Source organism: Erigeron canadensis, chromosome 3 (genome assembly GCF_010389155.1).
Source record: "Erigeron canadensis isolate Cc75 chromosome 3, C_canadensis_v1, whole genome shotgun sequence".
Classification (NCBI taxonomy): Eukaryota; Viridiplantae; Streptophyta; class Magnoliopsida; order Asterales; family Asteraceae; genus Erigeron; species Erigeron canadensis.
Window position 1 is genome coordinate 39,464,831 of NC_057763.1, and position 18,295 is coordinate 39,483,125.

At 34.1% G+C, this 18,295-nt stretch overlaps 4 protein-coding genes across 4 annotated transcripts; 1 reads left to right on the forward strand and 3 right to left on the reverse strand.

Annotated features, from left to right (window-relative positions):
- Positions 1-1,944: 1,944 nt before the first annotated feature.
- LOC122592971 (U1 small nuclear ribonucleoprotein A) lies at positions 1,945-6,225 on the reverse strand. Its single transcript, XM_043765304.1, has 5 exons — positions 6,070-6,225; positions 5,743-5,915; positions 4,799-4,892; positions 2,564-2,652; positions 1,945-2,456 (listed from the first exon to the last, which is right to left on the reverse strand). The coding sequence occupies exons 1-5, from the start codon at positions 6,155-6,157 to the stop codon at positions 2,163-2,165; spliced, it is 738 nt and encodes a 245-aa protein (XP_043621239.1). The 5' UTR covers positions 6,158-6,225; the 3' UTR covers positions 1,945-2,162.
- Positions 6,226-8,750: 2,525 nt separating this feature from the next.
- On the forward strand, positions 8,751-9,668 carry LOC122594628 (protein SENESCENCE-ASSOCIATED GENE 21, mitochondrial). Its single transcript, XM_043767061.1, has 2 exons — positions 8,751-8,910; positions 9,321-9,668. Exons 1-2 carry the CDS (start codon positions 8,849-8,851, stop codon positions 9,550-9,552), a joined length of 294 nt encoding a protein of 97 aa, XP_043622996.1. The 5' UTR covers positions 8,751-8,848; the 3' UTR covers positions 9,553-9,668.
- Positions 9,669-10,595: 927 nt separating this feature from the next.
- Positions 10,596-11,090, reverse strand: LOC122592112. Its single transcript, XM_043764323.1, has one exon. It carries the CDS (start codon positions 11,088-11,090, stop codon positions 10,596-10,598), a length of 495 nt encoding a protein of 164 aa, XP_043620258.1.
- A 1,480-nt stretch (positions 11,091-12,570) lies between these two features.
- On the reverse strand, positions 12,571-18,244 carry LOC122592113. The gene is made up of 2 exons (XM_043764324.1): positions 18,221-18,244; positions 12,571-13,023 (listed from the first exon to the last, which is right to left on the reverse strand). Exons 1-2 carry the CDS (start codon positions 18,242-18,244, stop codon positions 12,571-12,573), a joined length of 477 nt encoding a protein of 158 aa, XP_043620259.1.
- Between the last annotated feature and the right edge of the window lie 51 nt (positions 18,245-18,295).

Here is an 18,295-nt window from a genome sequence, read left to right on the forward strand (position 1 = left end):
GAACCTGGTAAAAAGGATCTCCTAAAGAAAGTTGTTTAACTGAGTGAAATGAGTGAATAGATGTTAGCGTTCATTGAAATTTAATTGTTTAGTTGCATTATAAGCTAGTGACATTATTGGTGGCGTAGTTTGCACATGCAAACACTTCTTGAATGAATAGAGAACAGAAGTGCCGGTTTAAGATTTATAGAGACCTTAAACGAAATAAGTTTTTGAGGCATAGTTCCTAAACCTAATGATATATATATATATAATGAACCTGATGATCTCATATCATTTAAAAAGTTGAACTGATAATCATCAGATTTTAATTGTTCATTTTTTTTGTTTCTTTTTTATTTTACTTTTTTGTGGTTGCATCACATTTTGTTTATGTAGTAATCATACAGAAAGTTGGAACTTGTAAATTGTTAAGGAATAAATGTTTAATTGGATATGATATGATGGTGTATATTTAATATTTTGTTTATACGTAATATGTGCTGCACAAACATAATGAGATTATATAAAGTTTGAACTTCTACAAAGAAATTAATTATGTTTGTTTTTTTAATTAGACTGGTGCTACATATATCGTAAACATAATCTTTCAATTTTACTAGTTTGTATGCCTAGAATTTCAGTGGATACTTTCAATTTGTTTACAATTAAATATAGCTTTGATGATCTTAATGATGCAAGCAAGAGGTGAGTTTTTTATTCTCCTAATCATCTATGAGGATTGATGATGATTATAAAGAAGTCAATCTTCTGTTACATTATAGTTATGTTATTGTTATACGGTTATACCGATGTTAAATTCATGTATGATGTTACATGTTTATCAAAATAATGAAAAAATTCACAGAAAATAAAAAAATGTTAAAAGGCTTAAATGTGCCCTTAATGAAAAAGTAAATAACATAATGAAAGGGATAAATGGAAACTATATTCTCTAAATTAATACGGGTAAAATTGGAATAAAACCAATCTGGATTATATGTTAACATTAAAATTAACAGATGGCAAAAATTTAAAGTTGGCTAATATTTAGGCCTATTTAGTAGGCCTCTCTATCACCACTCATGTTTAATAGGTGAGACGTCTTACCCTTTAATTATGTCACATCTTTGTTATACATAAACCCATTAATGCAATAGATTTAATGGGTGACCTACCCTTTAGTATGTCTCTTTTTAATAACAAATATAAATATATACATACTCGTAAACTAGAAGACGTAAACTCATAGGTGCAACAATTTACTTCAATAAGAAAGCATGTCTTCAAGGCACCAAATCTGAAAACAAATGCGATACACTTAAAGGGTAAGACCAGAAACGGGATACGTTTAATGGGTAATACCTTTTAACTATGTGATACTTTATTATACATATACCCATAAATAAAATGGTTTATGTGTCACATTTTTATTATACATAACCGCATACATACCAATATAGATATATACATACTCGTAAACTCAAACGTGCAACATGAGAAAAATTATCACTATACTCATCGTACTTCTTTTCATAATCAACACGAAATTCCAGCAGTGTTGAAGGTTCATCAAGAACATGCAATTTCTTCTCATGCTTAAAAACAACTTTCAAGTTGTGATACCATTCATTAAAGTTGTTTGCCATCTAGCTCATCCTTGTTAAAAGGACTAGTTTTTTATGGGATTTTGAATCAACGGAGCCATTTAAAAGCAAGGAAATCAACAAAAATCGGACACCAAACCAATCAAACCCTCAAGCAACATTACAAAGTCATAAAGCCCTAAATATAAACGTGATGCCAAAATATCTCCAGATTGAATCATGCTTGAGTTTGAGCTGGATCAAGCAGCTTGTATAGCTGATAATGATTCAAGATTTTGAGTTGGTTGATAGTTTATAATACTAAAAAGCATTACATTAAAGCAGACATCGGGATACTACCCTAATCAGAATAGGGATGAATGATTTTAACTGCCTGTTGTGTTACCCAGCATTACCTTTATTACCATTGGAGTCCATTTACTTCTAAATGTTCAGAATACATTAAGTAGAAGACACATAAGGTAGTACTATAACCAGATAAAGTACAACTTATACTACAAAATAATCTTGAACACAAAGAATGCTAACATCTCCAATAGATTTACTAGCAATCAAAGAAACATAAAACAAATAAATCTATTTCTTAGCATAGGTGATCAACATAGGGCTTTCAGGATTTATCTTGAACCCTTGGAGGCTATGCATAGCAAGAGTCGCCTGCATCTCATCTCCATACTCTATGAAAGCAATGCCTGGCTTAGCTTCCACCATTCTTACTTCCTTGAAGCCTTGGTGTTGGCCGAACAGCATTTGCAGCATCATCGGTGTAGTTTGATGAGGAAGATTTTGGATGAACAAAATGCTGTTTGGTGGGGCTGGTGCCTCAGGCATCCCAGACTTAGCACCACCAACATATGGTATTTGTGATAGCTGCACCAAAGGTAAGAGGCAAATTATTAAGTAATCATTTTGGCGTAACTATACAGCTAAGTATACAAAAAAGACTTAATTAACACTATAAAAGGAAACATGCTTACCGGAGGAGGAGCACCATATGCACCCGCATAAGCAGGATTAACACCAATTGCTGCTTGATTTGCATCATGTTGACCCTTCCGCTTCTTCCCTGTTACATAAAAACATCATAACCAAGTACCAACGGTAAGAACATAATAGGCATCCAAAAGGATTGTCTACCGTAGCACAACTTCTCTCCTTACTCAGAGAAATTTTGGTCAATATAGGTCACACGAAACTAATTTTAAGCAGAGAAATATCCATGGGGAAGAATATAATTTGACACCATAATAAAAAAAAAATCTATAACTATTGGATGTCCTTCTGGACAATTATACACAGACTATTCTATTTCACAGTCGAGTAAATCCATTGTAGGTATTTAACATCTCTGGTTGACTGGTTGTGAACTTACTTGTATAGAAATTTTCTATACAGAAGTTTCAATGTATAGGTCAACCTTTTGTTATGTCTAATGAACAGCTGAACGGAAAAAAAAAAAAATAATAAGGGAGGCAAACTTGACCAAAACTTCAAAAAGCAGGTTAGCCTGGGCATTTATCGATATTTTTTAGGTTTGGTTTGGCAAAAACTTAAACTGCACAACGGGTCATGCAGGAAAACCGGGGACAGGCCTAACACCGGATTGTCAGACAATCAACAGCGAAGAGGAGAAACTTAAGAAGAGAAATGCACAATAAAGTAGTCAATTATCATCAGCAGTGTCATAACCGCTTATGCACCTCCACCACCGTAAGCAGCAACACATAAATAAGAATATCAATCGCACTATATATTTATAATTCCAACCCAAAACCTATATTCAACTTAAACCTAAGAACATGAATCATAGATAAAAACCTAAAGCAACAAAATTTGATTTTCAACTTGAACAAAAAAAGAACTTCATTTAAATCTTAGAGCACTAAAACTCACAAAATATCATTTTGCAATGGAAAAATGACAAGAATTATCATTGAAGGCTGATGTCTCTCACAGTTAAAGCACAGAAGTAGAATTTTAGTATTTCTGAAGTTTTGGAATTAAATTCCCAAGAAATTTTTTGTTATACCCCAGGATAGTTCAATACTTTCTTGAAAGTTAACCTTACCCAAGAACTTCAAAAATTTGCCTTTTCATTGTTATGATGTACTTCTCTTCTTCAATTTCACCTGTTTGCAAAATAATTATCTGGACAACCTGCCCCCAAATTTTCACGATATTCCAACATGATCCATTGTACAATTCAAAGGCTAACCATACAAACCATGAGAACATAAAAACCTCCCATAACCCCCTTGCAAGAGTTTGGGTCAAGTTTGCCGCATCTATTTTCATGTTTCTTAGGGTTACATGAATCATGACACTCCCACACACAAACTTTCTACCAGTATTATAAAAAAAAAAAAAGAAGTCATTGAACTTTCGTACATGTTTCCGCTGAAAAACTTAGCCCATTCTTAACGTTTTTAATGTCCTTGGGTATTTAAAGGTTATCTAAGCAATGTCGTTATATATATATATATATATATATATAGGGGAAAGATAATTATAGTACAAGGGTTTGAAAAAGTACAAAAAGTACAAGGTATTTCCTCAATCTTTTTCCTTCTTCCTTCCATCTCCGACCACCACCATGATCCTCCGGCGACGGCGACCATCTCCGGCGAGACTTACACATGTGTAAGTACAACTTTTTTAGCATTTTAGGGTTTAAAATTTCTAGGTTTTTTCCTTCGCGAGACAACCACCACCAGCCACCATCATCTCCGACCACCCCAACCACGGCGTTGGCGCTGGCATCAAGGGCTTCGCCCGTACTGTAGCAAACCGTCACCATCTCTTGGATCGCCGCCCATCAAATCCATACGATTCTCATATGCGTCCCTTGATGGTCAGCTTAGAACGGATGAAGGCCTCTGGCCCGTACCGTATCCACCCGAAAATGAACCTAATTCACGCCGGAAAGTTAACTTACACATGTGAAAGTTGTACTTACACATGTGTAAGTGTTGCCGGAGATGGTCGTCGTCGCCGGAGGATCATGGTGGTGGTCGGAAATGGAAGGAACAAGCATGTGTAAGTTAACTTACACATGTACTTTTTGTACTTTTTCAAACCCTTGTACTATAAATAACCCACCCCTATATATATATATATATATATATATATCTTACCCAGTCACCAATGAGATGCTACTAAAAATAACTCGCTACCACAAGACCACACAAGACACCAAGAAGAAAAAATGTCACCTTTTTCATCATGCCTCTTTCGCCTTTCTCGGGGTACAAAAGTGCCATCGGCTTTTGCTATGACATCTGATTTTGTTTTGGCATATTGTATTCTCTGTAATCATCAAATGAAATAATATTAAAAACATGTCAAAAAGAAGCATTGAGTATGACCAAGTACCATATGTAACTATTTAGATGTTGTCTCCTTTTGCATAAATTACCAAGTGAATGGATAGAATTTCATGACTGGTGAAAAGAATATATGCGAATTTAAGATAACTTATCTTGGAATGCACAATCAAATTAATGCCTAAGCTATGAATATTTTGGGTTAATATTTCTATTCTATGAAAAAAATTAAAACTTGTGGCGATTGAAAATCATGCATAAGATATATTATACTTATAGTTCGCACAAACCTACCACATAAACATAAGAGAAGAAAAAACGAAACCACGCCCAACTAAAAAAAGAGGCAGCAAATATAAAAATATGAGTATGAGTAACATCATGAATTGAGTTAAAGATTGCATCTTTTAATGCCCATCATTCTCCAATACCGTTTCGCAATTTATAAAACTCTACTCAGAAGTAAATTTTTGAAATTTCCATGTTGCCAACATACTAACTAATAAAATTATTTACTTAATAGTTAATAAGACCTTACAACTACATTAATTCTCTTACTGTACCCAACAAATTTGACACTAACAAGTCACTTTTATACATCTTATTAATCGTAACCATCTCTACATATCTTATACAACTATTATATGTAATAATACAAGCTTCTCTTTTTCCGAATGCGTATTAAAAGACTAAAAAATTTTCTCTCGTCCTCCTTTCGTCTAAGCCCTTAAGTTCTCTACCTCTAAGTTTTAGCACTTAGCATTGTTTCAAGTGAACCCCTAGTGATATAAAAATATAGATTAGCTAAAAAAAAAAGGTGGAATTGAACATACCATCGCTTTATCGTAGAATGGAAAACCCTGCATTTGTTTCAAAGCAGTAGTCGCGGACGAAACATCCTCGAAAACAACCCATGCTTGTCCTTTGTGTTTTAGGGTTTTAAATGCTAATATCTCCAATATCTTCCCAAATTGTGAAAACACAGCTTGCAGTGATTTCTTTAATTCTGGTCATTTTTAAAAATATATTACACAGTTAATATAAGTCTTAAATAGCTAAAACAGTAGCTTAATTAGGTCAAAAATTTATATATTTATAAAAGTTAGTTACTGTATGTAATAATAAAGATAAATAGAATAAGAAAAGGGATATATATATACCGTCGATTTTGGTTTTTTCGTTTAGATTATTGATGTAAATGGTGTTGTTCGGTGGTGCGTCGCCGCCTCCGACCGCCATCTCCGCCATTGTTTATATAATGTTCTTGTTTTCTTCTGTTTCGATCCTGCTCAAGTTTATTCAGGCACTGACGAACAATTTTAATAAAAAAGAATTTTTGAGGGATTCGGGATTGTAAGGCACAGATATAAATAGTGAAGTGGCCCAAGTTTGTCATGGCCCAATATTGACGTAATGGGCTAATATTATTAATTATTTAGTCGTGAATCAACTCCATCTTGGATGTTTTTGATTTGTACTTCCTAGTTAAATCAATTGGTTGAGCACCTCTAAATCAATTGGTTGAGTACCTGTTTTATAAGCAAAAGGTCTTGGATTCAAGACTTTCGAAGTACATAGAAAGTCCTTCTAAGAAGGCTTAGCTTGGTTATACTCAGGCTCAAGTCTGAAGAGGCAGGGGTTCAAGTCTGATTGTCGTGCCTTCGGGCTGATTAGAAAGGGGTTTTCCCTCATCGGGTATTTGAAATAGGCATTTCTACTTCTAGGGAACTCTCTAGCGCAGACCCAGTTAAGACAACGTATGCTAGACCTTTCGTTGTCGAATCGCGACACGAAGTTTTCCAGTGAAATTCACCTTTAAAGAAAAAAGATGTTTTTGATTTCTTTCTACTTTTGTATTGGAATAGTTTTTGGTACAAGCCGGTTGGTATTACAAATCGATTATCTAAACCAAAAGCCATATTTAAGTTATGGTTTTGGTATGGTATTTTTGGTACCAATATCGCTTATAACCGTTTCGCATTTAAGTATATTACATTGACAACGAAAGCAACAAGCTAAAGAAATCTCCAATAGAAACATCAATATCGTTAAATATATTCGCCACTTCAGCAACATGTCAAAAATTGTTCAGGCATATTAAACCAACATCCTACTCATATTAGAGGGGTTTAGGCTCCAAATAAAGAAACCAAGAGAAAAAGCTTCTGTCAATTTCTTCATCAAATTCTTTTCAAAGGAAAACTACATGATCAACTACTCCTATAAACTAATAAACAAAAACGTGGATAACTAAAAACTAGTAAACATAAACGTGGATGACTAATTAAACCAAGGACTGTTTATTTTTATAATCATTAAGTGATTGAATTAATAACGTGGTTGAATGGATATGATCTATATGAATTAAGTTAATATGGTCATTTCCTAAGACTCAACATGTGCCAAAGTCGTATCAATAGTTCTAAGTTACTGTAGATTTGAAGGAGTTCTTAGACTTTAAAGGTATAAATTAGGGGCATTCTACACTGTTTAAAACCGATTATCAACCTTATTGTTTGTGTCAATTAAAATAAAATCTTTCAAACCATTGCTTTTAATAAATAAGTAAAAAGTAATTATTAAACAGTTGTCAATGAACTTGGCGTTGACTCGTAGCTCCTAAGCCATGGACCCTCACACTGCACGCAACACGGCAGCCCTCATGCAAAGCAACCCTCGCCGTCCACACCCTTTATTCCTGGTTCTCGACACCTGCGTCGCCTTTCGATACTACGAAGTTTTTTACTACTGCCCAAATATATGTTTGTCACTTGTTACATCATTGAATAACGGGCTACCTTTATCATGTGTGAAAGACATTTAAATACTATGTGCTTCTATTTAAAAAGAAAACAAGAAAACATTTTTCTTATGAAAAAATTATTGTTTTGTTTTATCAAAAATGCACTAATAACGCAAAAATAATATCAACTTATACTTTCATAAAACCACTGCTTTCAAGTACTTCATTAAAATGACATAAAAATCAAACCAATTCTAAGCCTACAATGTTTAATTAAGACTCTCGTATGAAGTTATAAACATCCAATACAATCTTACACATGATTTAGGGTTTCAATAACTTGGCGCTGTCTGAGGATATTTGAGATGTAAACAGTATTATTCTTACCACGACAGAGTACGTAGAGATGTTGCTTCCAAGTTCCACTTAAGAAAGAAAAAAACTCCCAACTTTGCAAGACATGAATATGAAGCTTTTAACATTTATCTCTGAATGTTAACCACTTAATGTAACTTTGCTGTTTAAATTTATGAAGGGGTGGATTTCCATAACGTCTATAATAAATGTATAATAATATAATATCTTATTTGTAATTAGAGAGTTCTAAATATCTTATTTGTCCACTAAACTTAAAAATATATTTAAAAAAATGTGATTATTAAACATGGAAAATATCAAAAATACCTAAATGCTTAAATTTAATTCAATTAATAATAAACATGTAGATTTTTAAATTTTCAATAACATTATCAAATTATAATTTAGTCTTTTATTTTATCCCTAATGTGACATGAAAAAGTGAGAAGGAAAGGAAGTGTCGGATACTCAACAATGATCCGTAGATTCCGACCACAATGTTTGACCTTTAGCCACTTTTCCTTTTTCTTGGTAAAAAAGGTTTAAAAGAAAGAAATAAAGAAAGAAAGAGATTACATTGCGTAACATATGGACCTTTTAATTGGTGGGCCACAATTAAGAATTAAGTACAATGGACCTCTCAAACCCAGCCCGATATTAGTAAAACTTAACCCTATTTGCCTCCTCTATAAATACCATTACGTCTCACTCTTAACATTTCTCTTCCTACAAAACCTCACCTTCTAGTTCATTGATAACAGCAGCTACAGAGAAGTTTGTCTCTAGAACTTTCTGTAGTTGCAGCCAATTAAAAAATATATTACAATATATATATATCAATGGCTTCTAATGCTAAAATTGTGTCGTCATTCATTGTTGGTCAATGCTCACTTGTTGCCAGGTAACTTATATATATATATATATATATTTCACGTTAACTAAATTTTGTTATCTAGGAATTAATACTGTACTTACACTTTTTTAATTGCTTATCAATAAACCTTATAAGATGGATCTATAGAAATTACTGCATTGTATTTATTACTTGTATGTAGCTGTAAAAGAGCTAGAGCTAGGATTTTAGGCCTATGTTTATTTTTAACGTCACATATCTATTATTTGTTCACTCGTGACTAGAAAAAAAAATCATCAGCTCAATTTATGTATTCAGGACTAATTGCAATGAATTATTAAAGACATATTACATAAATTTAATTGTCTTTATCTTAAAAAGCCTACATTCAGCCTCTTAATTAAACTTAAGACGCCCCTAATTTTATTATTTGGCATGTTTGATATATATATGTATAGGCGTGGATATGCATCAACATCACAAGGTGGTGTAACGCAACAAGCGTTAAGGGGGGATAATGTGGTTAATATGATGAAGAAAGGAGGAGGTGATCAAGAATCGAATAAATCCGCGGCTGCATGGATTCCGGATCCAGTTACTGGTTATTACAAGCCAGAAGGACATGAAAACCAGATCGATCCAGCCGAGCTTCGTGAGATGCTTTTGAAACACAAAACGCAACAAAGTTAATTAGCTGAAAGCTAGCTAGTTTAATTAATTTTGATTCATTTTTACAACACAATGCATGTATTGTTGTTCAACATGGAGGATTGATTAATTTGAGCATAATGCAACAATATGGTACCGCCACCGTTTTCTAAAAGGCTAGTAAATTAAAAAAAAAAAGAAGCGAACAATCATCTCCAAAGTGCCTTAGTAGTAAGGCGTCTTGATGGTCTTTTAAGATAATAGACTTAGAACGCCATTGAGCAAACATTATGATGATCAAGGTAAACGTTTTGAACGACTTAAGAAATACATGCTAGACAATATTATCTCTATCTGCAAAAAGAGAAATTGTTTTACATGAGAGCATCCAGACGTACAAATATAGCAAGACATAGGTTCATCTCTGTTTTAACTCGGTCCCGGCCCCCTCTTCTGTTGTTGGAACTAGTAATAGTATGTGTTGCACAAACTAACTAACAAAATTGGTGGTTTGTATTGTTTAGTTTTTTTTGTGAAAAATGTTTATCACGTTGTCTACGACTATGGCACTATATGTCTGCAAAACAATATGTGGAGTATGACTTCTCTTGCTAATCCATTTAAAACGTGAGTTCTCTTTTGTACAGGGAAAATACACCGGTTAATTTCGATCCAGTAACTTCGTATAATATCACCATCTTACTAATTCGTGAACAACCTCAACTGCTATCAATATATACAAGTAGCTAACATATTTTATTTCTAGTCTATATGCATAATTGCATATATAAATTTGGTTATTTCAAAGGATATATACTTGTTAAAGTAGCTAACATATTACTAGATTGGTTGAATTTGGGAAAGTATTCGTGTTGCAACCTTTCTTAATTGTTCTATAGGTAAAAAGAGCCTAAATTAACTGCAATTAACCATACAATACAACCCTGTAATCCATATCTGATCAAAGTTAGATTTATGATTAGATAACAATAATATTATCGATCATATATGGCTAAGTTTAACATATTTATTCAACAAGTGAACACATTTTCAGAACACCTAACGGAGAAACCACCCTTGGAACGTTACATAAACGAGTCCAAACGCTTCTGGGCTTTAGACTCTAAATCATCGCAATCAAACCCACAACTGCACTGTGGCGACTCCTCGAAATTCTCAACATCGAATCTTACTGAAAACATGCCAGCCGAGATGTCTACCTCATCTTCGCGGCGAATTGCATTCTTAACATTTGCCCGCATAAACAGATATAATCTTACACTAACTCCTCTCAAATTCGTTATCTGGTCTTTAGTGATCACTCCACTGACCATTTGGTTGAACATGACATAATACCCGTCAAAGGAAAAAGCACATTTACCGGACAAGCTAATCACAAACTCACCGGTGGCTCTGTCCAGGGTGTAACCGATAATGTTGCTGGGAATCAGGCCTGGTGGAAGATTGTATTCCTGTAGCATATCATACACCGTTGGTAGTTGGGCAACCGTGGCACAACTAAAGAGTAGAAGGATGAATGCTGATTGTAAACATATAAACCTATCCAAGTGGGAGTACATGGTGAATTATATATTAAGCTGTATGTGTATTTTTTTTGGTGAATTTTATTTTTGTAAGATCAATGATAATTGTAGATAGATGTTGTTGGTTAAAGAAAAGGGACAATAGTTGGATGCAACACATTTTTCTTATGTCCCTTGTCTAAGGTGTTTATGCACACACAGAACCAACAACATAGACAAGTTTTATGGGTTTTTTCTAACTAATACAAATCTTAGACGTAATACTATGGGAGAATCCAAAAACCAAATGATATATAGTAATGTGTAGGAGTAATATTTAAGAAGTAAACAACCATCTGGCCTGGCAACTACAAGCTGCTTCGAACAATTGGTGTTCTTTCATGGCCCAAAACACCTAGCATGAGGTTCCAAGCACAGATGACGGAACGCACCCAGCAATGTCTGCTATATAGCCCTGAGAAAGCACATGTATACTCGATAAGTAAGATCAGCACCTAGAAGAGAGTAGTTACTTAGGTACTTGTACAATCTTAGTCTATCTCTGCAGATCCCTAACTTGAATGTAGATTGCATATGTGAAATAATGAGCTTGTCATGAGGACCATTCTCCTTCAGTCATTTTGCAATTTACTTGGTTTCTGCATACACTTATGTGGAGGTAACATAAGCACACTCAAAGAGTAAATGTTAAAAAAACTAGAGCAGAAATGATAGATGCAAAATGTTTACCTAAATTAAGACTCATACAAAGGAACAACTGTGACCAATTTGGCATAAGCGGGGTATTCTTGAAGAGAGGAGGGGGTGATGTAGACGAATTTTACTTCTACCCAAAGGTAAAGAAAATGCTTCAAAAGGACCTCCAGCCAAAAAGGTGCATACAAGGTTAATGTTAACATAATTAGAGAGAAAAAGTGAGTTTCATGTATTAGATCATTTAGACAAATATTTCAAATCTATCTTTTGAGCAAACATACCATTACTCGAAGGCAAACCTAACTGATTCACCCCAATTATCAATCTCACTGGCATCTCTAACTAGGCTCTTCTGAGATACACTTAACAATGCCTTCTTCTACTTTCTTCCACATACATGATCCGGCTTTTTGCCTGTCATCACTAGTGATCAAGATCTGATATTCTATTTCACTACCCATTGTAACTGTATACGCATTCAGTAAGTGAAACTAATCTATGTGCACAACAAGTTCATAGCATCTCTAATCTCCCTTTTAGGCTTCAATGTTCATCTACACACTATAGATTACAAAGTATAAACTTCAACTAATTTCAAGACTAACTAGGTGTATATGGATCAACTAAATGGAAATGGATATCATTAACAAAAAACTTCACATTTATTCATTCAAGATAGTCAAAAAAATCATGATCATATATAACATTAAAACATCCTCTTAAACCCAATTATTCATACATACATACATTAATCTCGAGAAGACATCCCAGGAAACCCGAACAGAGAAAACTTCATCCGTTAATTTATGTAAAATTAAACTCAAGATGACATCAAAAGTGCATCCTCCAAAAACATCATGTTGTTCTTCTTGCTCTTACAATCAAAACCACAACCACATTGTGGCGATTCAACAAAATTATCAATCCCAAATCCAGCAGACAAAACCCCAACCGAAAAATCGATATCATCGCCACATCGACTAACTTCAACAATGTTGAACCAAACCAACAAGATTCTTACACTTATGCCTTTAAGATTTTTTAGCTTCCCTTTTTCAATGACCCCACTAATCGTTGACTTATATTTAAGGTTATATCCTTCGATTTTGAATGTACATGTTTGGCCAATAAAAGCTTTGATTTCGCTGGTGTCTTTGTTTAGCTCGTAGCCGGTGACACCCACTGGAAGAAGGCCCACAGGGAAGTCGTAGGCTAGTAGCTCATTGTATGTTGATGGTGAAGCGTCGGCGGCGAGTAGCTCAGAATTCGTATGCTGATGTTAAACACAAAAACTAAATGTCTTCTAGAAATAAAGAATAACATTCTGGAAAATACTATTTAGAAATATTCTATAAATACTTTATCTAAATATATAGATAAACCTTCTAAAAATGCTTTTACTTAGAAATAAAGATAAGTGTATAATTAAAATTACAGGCCATGGATATGATCCAATACTATTTGATTAATTTATATCTTTCCTTTAAGAGGTATAGCATTGTTTAGTGAGTACTAATTGAGTAATTCATCTCCACATCAGGACTATATATGAAACCAATTTTGATCAGAACTACTAACTCTCCAGATGCCTATCACCATTTTAGATAGACGAATACAGGTCAATAATCAATCATCTTCACCAAAGAGGCAAAGAACATCAAAACTATGACAACTAGGATTAAGCACTAAGACATTAAGTTTTTACAACTTTACATAAGTGGATTTGCTAGCTATCATCTTTTCATAAAAATCTATAAATACACATATTTGTAGTACGTACATAACTACTAGAAGGTTTTAACAAAACAAATGAAATGCAATACACGATAACATTTCACATAATACTACTAGATACTAACTACAATGATGGATTGCTATCATTGCCACCATAGCAAACATTCTTATCCCGTAATTAAATATTTTTACTTAAATAATTATAATTGATTTCAAATATTAATAGTAAATCATAATCCATTCATTATCTCTTTTTCCATTCAATTACCAGACCACATACAAAAACAAAGATCGTCTCTCTGGGTAATTCATGGAACCAGAGTCTCCGTCACATATTTTTGTCCAGAGTTGGCTTCGATTTCATTCCTCCCATCAAAACCAAAACCACCATCATCATCATGAATCTTGTAACCTTGCAAATCCAGATCACGACTTTGATTTTGGTGGCAGCAGGGAAAGCAAAATGTGCAGTGCGGACGATGTTTTCTTCCAAGGCCAAATTCTGCCAATAACACCCATCGTGAGTTGTTGTTTTGGTAACACTGGTACTACAAAAAGTCACATTAATAATCATGATCATCATCATCATGATTCAGGAAGTACTACAACAAGAAGTCACATTGATAATCATGATCATCATCATGATTCAGAGATTAATGATCGCACCACTTCAGGATCTGGCCATGTCAAGAGCAAACGAGACCATTTCTTCTATTCACAACTGAGTATCAAACTGTTCATGCAAAAACCTCGGCCGATCATCCATCATCCCCCAAAAACATCATCAAAATGGAATTTTTTACACTTAGGTCCGGTGGTCCCACAAGAAATCCGGTTGGCACATATCAAGAATCGCAACAATAAGGATCATCATAAAAACATTGACAACACCACCACCAAGAAGAAGAAAAGGATGAAAATTAAAATGCCCTCTTTTGGAAGGTGTAATTGTAAATGTTCTGCGGGTGAAGATGTCATTGAAACTGCACAATCTCCTCCTCCTTAATCAAACGAACTAACAAGAGACCAGATTGAAAGACTGCACGCAGATGTGAGAGTTTTTGATACTTATATAATTAAAAAATGTGATTGTGATTCTTCTTATGGTATAATCATATATCTAAATCTAATGCTACTCCTTATTAGCATTGTCTTTTCAATACGAATACTTAGTATGTATATATGAATGTATCAGTAATAACTTAGGCCTATGTAAACAAGCAAATTCTGGAGCCAAATGCATATATATGGTGATGGCTAGTTGGGGCTCATGACACTCAACTCCATTATGTAGTTATGTCTTGAAAGCTATACATATTTGTATGTGTTTAGCCGTTTGAGATGGATATATGAGTATATGAGTTTGACATCACAACAGTCGCAACATCTATTCATCGAGTCATGCATAACTCTTATTAGTTCATTACTAATCGAAAATCACTTGATGCATATAAGAATAAAGAATTTTACACAGATGGTTATTTAATTTTATATACAATCTCATATCACCGCATCTCATAGTGGAGCCACGGTGGTCATGTCCAAAAAGAAAAAAAAAAAAAAATTAATCAACATGAATTACACAAACACGACAACTACGAGGTATTCTTGAATTGATCAAGCATCAACTGTATGTTTAACGACACCAACACCAGCTTTAAACATGCCTTTTGTCCAATTTCTTCAGCTCAATACAAGTAAACAACACCTGAGTTCAAGAAACACCTTACCATTATTAGCTACAACCAAATTCAGTAAACCCTGCAGATGACTGGCCAGGAAGCATGCATATGAAAAGCAAAATAACATGGACCTTAGGTATGCTAAAACCCAAATGATGTTTAGACAGTAGCCTTTAAGAGACGGAAGATCACCTCTATTCAGGCAAGGTCAACCGTATATTTATTGTTCCTCTACGCTATAATCATAGGATTACACACAAGTTACATAGACAGGGTATATCATACATGATGATGGATACTGAGGTGAAAACAATCCATCCCACATGACAATTGGGATATGGAGAGGGTTAAGGTGGCATTGTGGCAATTTCAACCCATTTATCTAAAAAAAATGAGTTATGTTCCATCTCTAAGGATCAAAGAGGTTAAGGCGTTAAGCTACATGAAATGTAACTAAAAAGGAGCCGACGACAGTTTGTTGAGATTTATTGATAGTGTGTTCAAATTCAATTCTTCAAAATGCATAAAACCTCTGCTGATAATGCAATCAACTGGCATGCGCTGGTAAAATGCTTTATAATAAGAAACAGAAATATTTAATACATGCCCGATTAGACCTGTTTTATCAGGCACAAATACTAAAAACTTGCTTGTTTTGACCAGAACTTGAACTCATTACTCGAAACTCAGCCTCCCATTATTTCACTTGTAAGTCTGGGAAGGAAGACTAAGGTAGAGTGGGCTCTCTCAAGTTACAAAAGGCCATGTAGGCTTGGCAAGCAAAAACAAACATCCTTGACGTTTCTGGTTTACTTACGAAATCCTTAGATGACAGGGTGATCTGGGACAACTAATCATACACTACATTCTTGCTATCTGATACCGAAATTATATGCATCTATTCTAACTAAAACTTAGGCATCTATACAACAAGACCTTTTATAAGTCGAGCATCATCACATTAGAGGAATGTGAACTTTTTAGTTTTCAAGTTGATGTGCATTATGCGTAGAAACCCTTATTGTATTAGGTGAAATGGGAAAGGGGGTATTATCTGTGATTTATCTAACTTCGTTTCATGTATCTGTATGTCTTTTTGTTTGCAATTTTTATCGCAAACTTATATCAAAATGGTATTCTATTTCTAGTTTGAACTTACTGCAAACAGAAATACTTTTTAACCTTTTACTATTTCAAATTACATAATATAAATGATTTTACAGGACGAAAAAAAAAAAAACCTGAAACCCCATTGGGAAGCAGGAGGGGGATGTAAAATCATTCCCCAGCAAGGACAAAGGGGGGAGTGGGAAGCGGTAATGACTGGAAATGGGGCATCCAGACATACACCTTGTTGACATCCCTCTGTCATGTGTGAGATATTCCTTTATGCAATTATTTAGTATTGTAGGATAGCAAGTTTTAGTATCCATTTTCCTGCTCCCTAGTGGTCAGATGGTCACAGGCTGGAAAGTGTCTAGCATTTGTTTCTGCATCTGTTTTTAAGGCAAATATTCAGTTCCTAACAAATCTATATAGTTGCTAGTTCCAACAGATTGATATATACAGAGGTGCGTAACACCATTTAAGATAATACTAGTTAAATCATACGAGTATTAAACATGATATGAAGTAGTTATGCATAATTTGGATCTGTAAAGGCTATACCCCACTCGTTTTAGTTGTGGTGGTTGTTAGTCGTTATTAGACTATTAAAGCAGACAACCATGCCCGGATTACTTATGAATTGGTCGATCAAGGTTGTCGTATCTCAAAAAGGTCAAATAATAAACTAGCGAAAAAGGGAACATCTCAAAAGGGTTGAATGGATTAAAAGTCATTCAAAGGTCTATCTTTAGTGGTATACAATCTTCTGCAATTTTTTTCAAAGTCTTATATAGTTATATATTGTTACTATTGCAATTATACTCATTTTATCATTATTAATGCATCACCATTTTATTCAGATAATAACAGAATAATCCAACCCAACTCCTCCCTTTTGACCACCAGAATAGATGGATCCAACCTGAAACCATTTGGCCCATTACCCAAACCATTTAACTCACACATGTTATGCCACCTCTAATAGTTATCATATCTTGTGTGTATAATTGGTGTTTCCTTCTACTCAGTCTGACATTGTTCAATACTTGGTTACTCAGTCTGACATTGTTCAATACTTGGTTCACCTCTAATAGTTATCATATCTTGTGTGTATAATTGTGTATTATTTGTTGATCTATATTCTCCTAATTAACCCAATAATTGGCTCTACAAAACAGCGAACCTAAGAATTGGGCAAACACTGGCCCACCGGTAGCTTTTAGCCTGCCTAGACTACAGGGACGGGTGACTTTTTGGAAGTAATAAGATTACCAACTCTCCTAATGGATTTTCCTATTTTCATCAATTTATTTATCCAAACAGAGATATGTGTTCATCCAGAATTTCATCCATCATAGTAGCTTAAGCAGTAAAAACAAGAAGCTACGGGGGCGTTTGGTTATAGAAAACACTCCTTGTTTTCCATTTTTGTTTTCCAAGAAAATATGGAAAACAGAAAATGCGTTCTAATAATAGATTTCTAAGAAAACAAAAAACAAGGTTTTCTATTTTTCCATTCGAAAACTTGAAAACACCTTTTTCTTGTTTTCTATTTTCCATTTTCATTTTCCAATTCATTCCACCCCCTCCCCTCACAACTCTAACATGTTTTCTAGTTTTCTAATTAGAACGTGTTTTTAAAATTTTTACTTGTTTTCTAGAAAACAAAAACCCCTTTTATTTTCTAAAAAATTAAAAATGAAAATTCACACCTTTAGACGCATACAAAGGTTAATGTTAACATAATTAGAGAGAAAATGTTAAAGTCATGTATCAGATCATTTAGACAAGCATTTCAAAGTCTATCTTTTAAGCTAACATATCATTACTAAACAAAGTCAAACCTAACTGATTCACCCCAATTATCAAACTCGTATCACTGGCATCTCTAACTAGGCTCTTCTGAGATACACTTAACAATGCCTTCTTCTACTTTCATCCACATACCTGATCCGGCTTTTCACCCGGCATCATTAGATAGCAAGATCTGATATTCTATTTCACTACTCACTGTAACTGTAT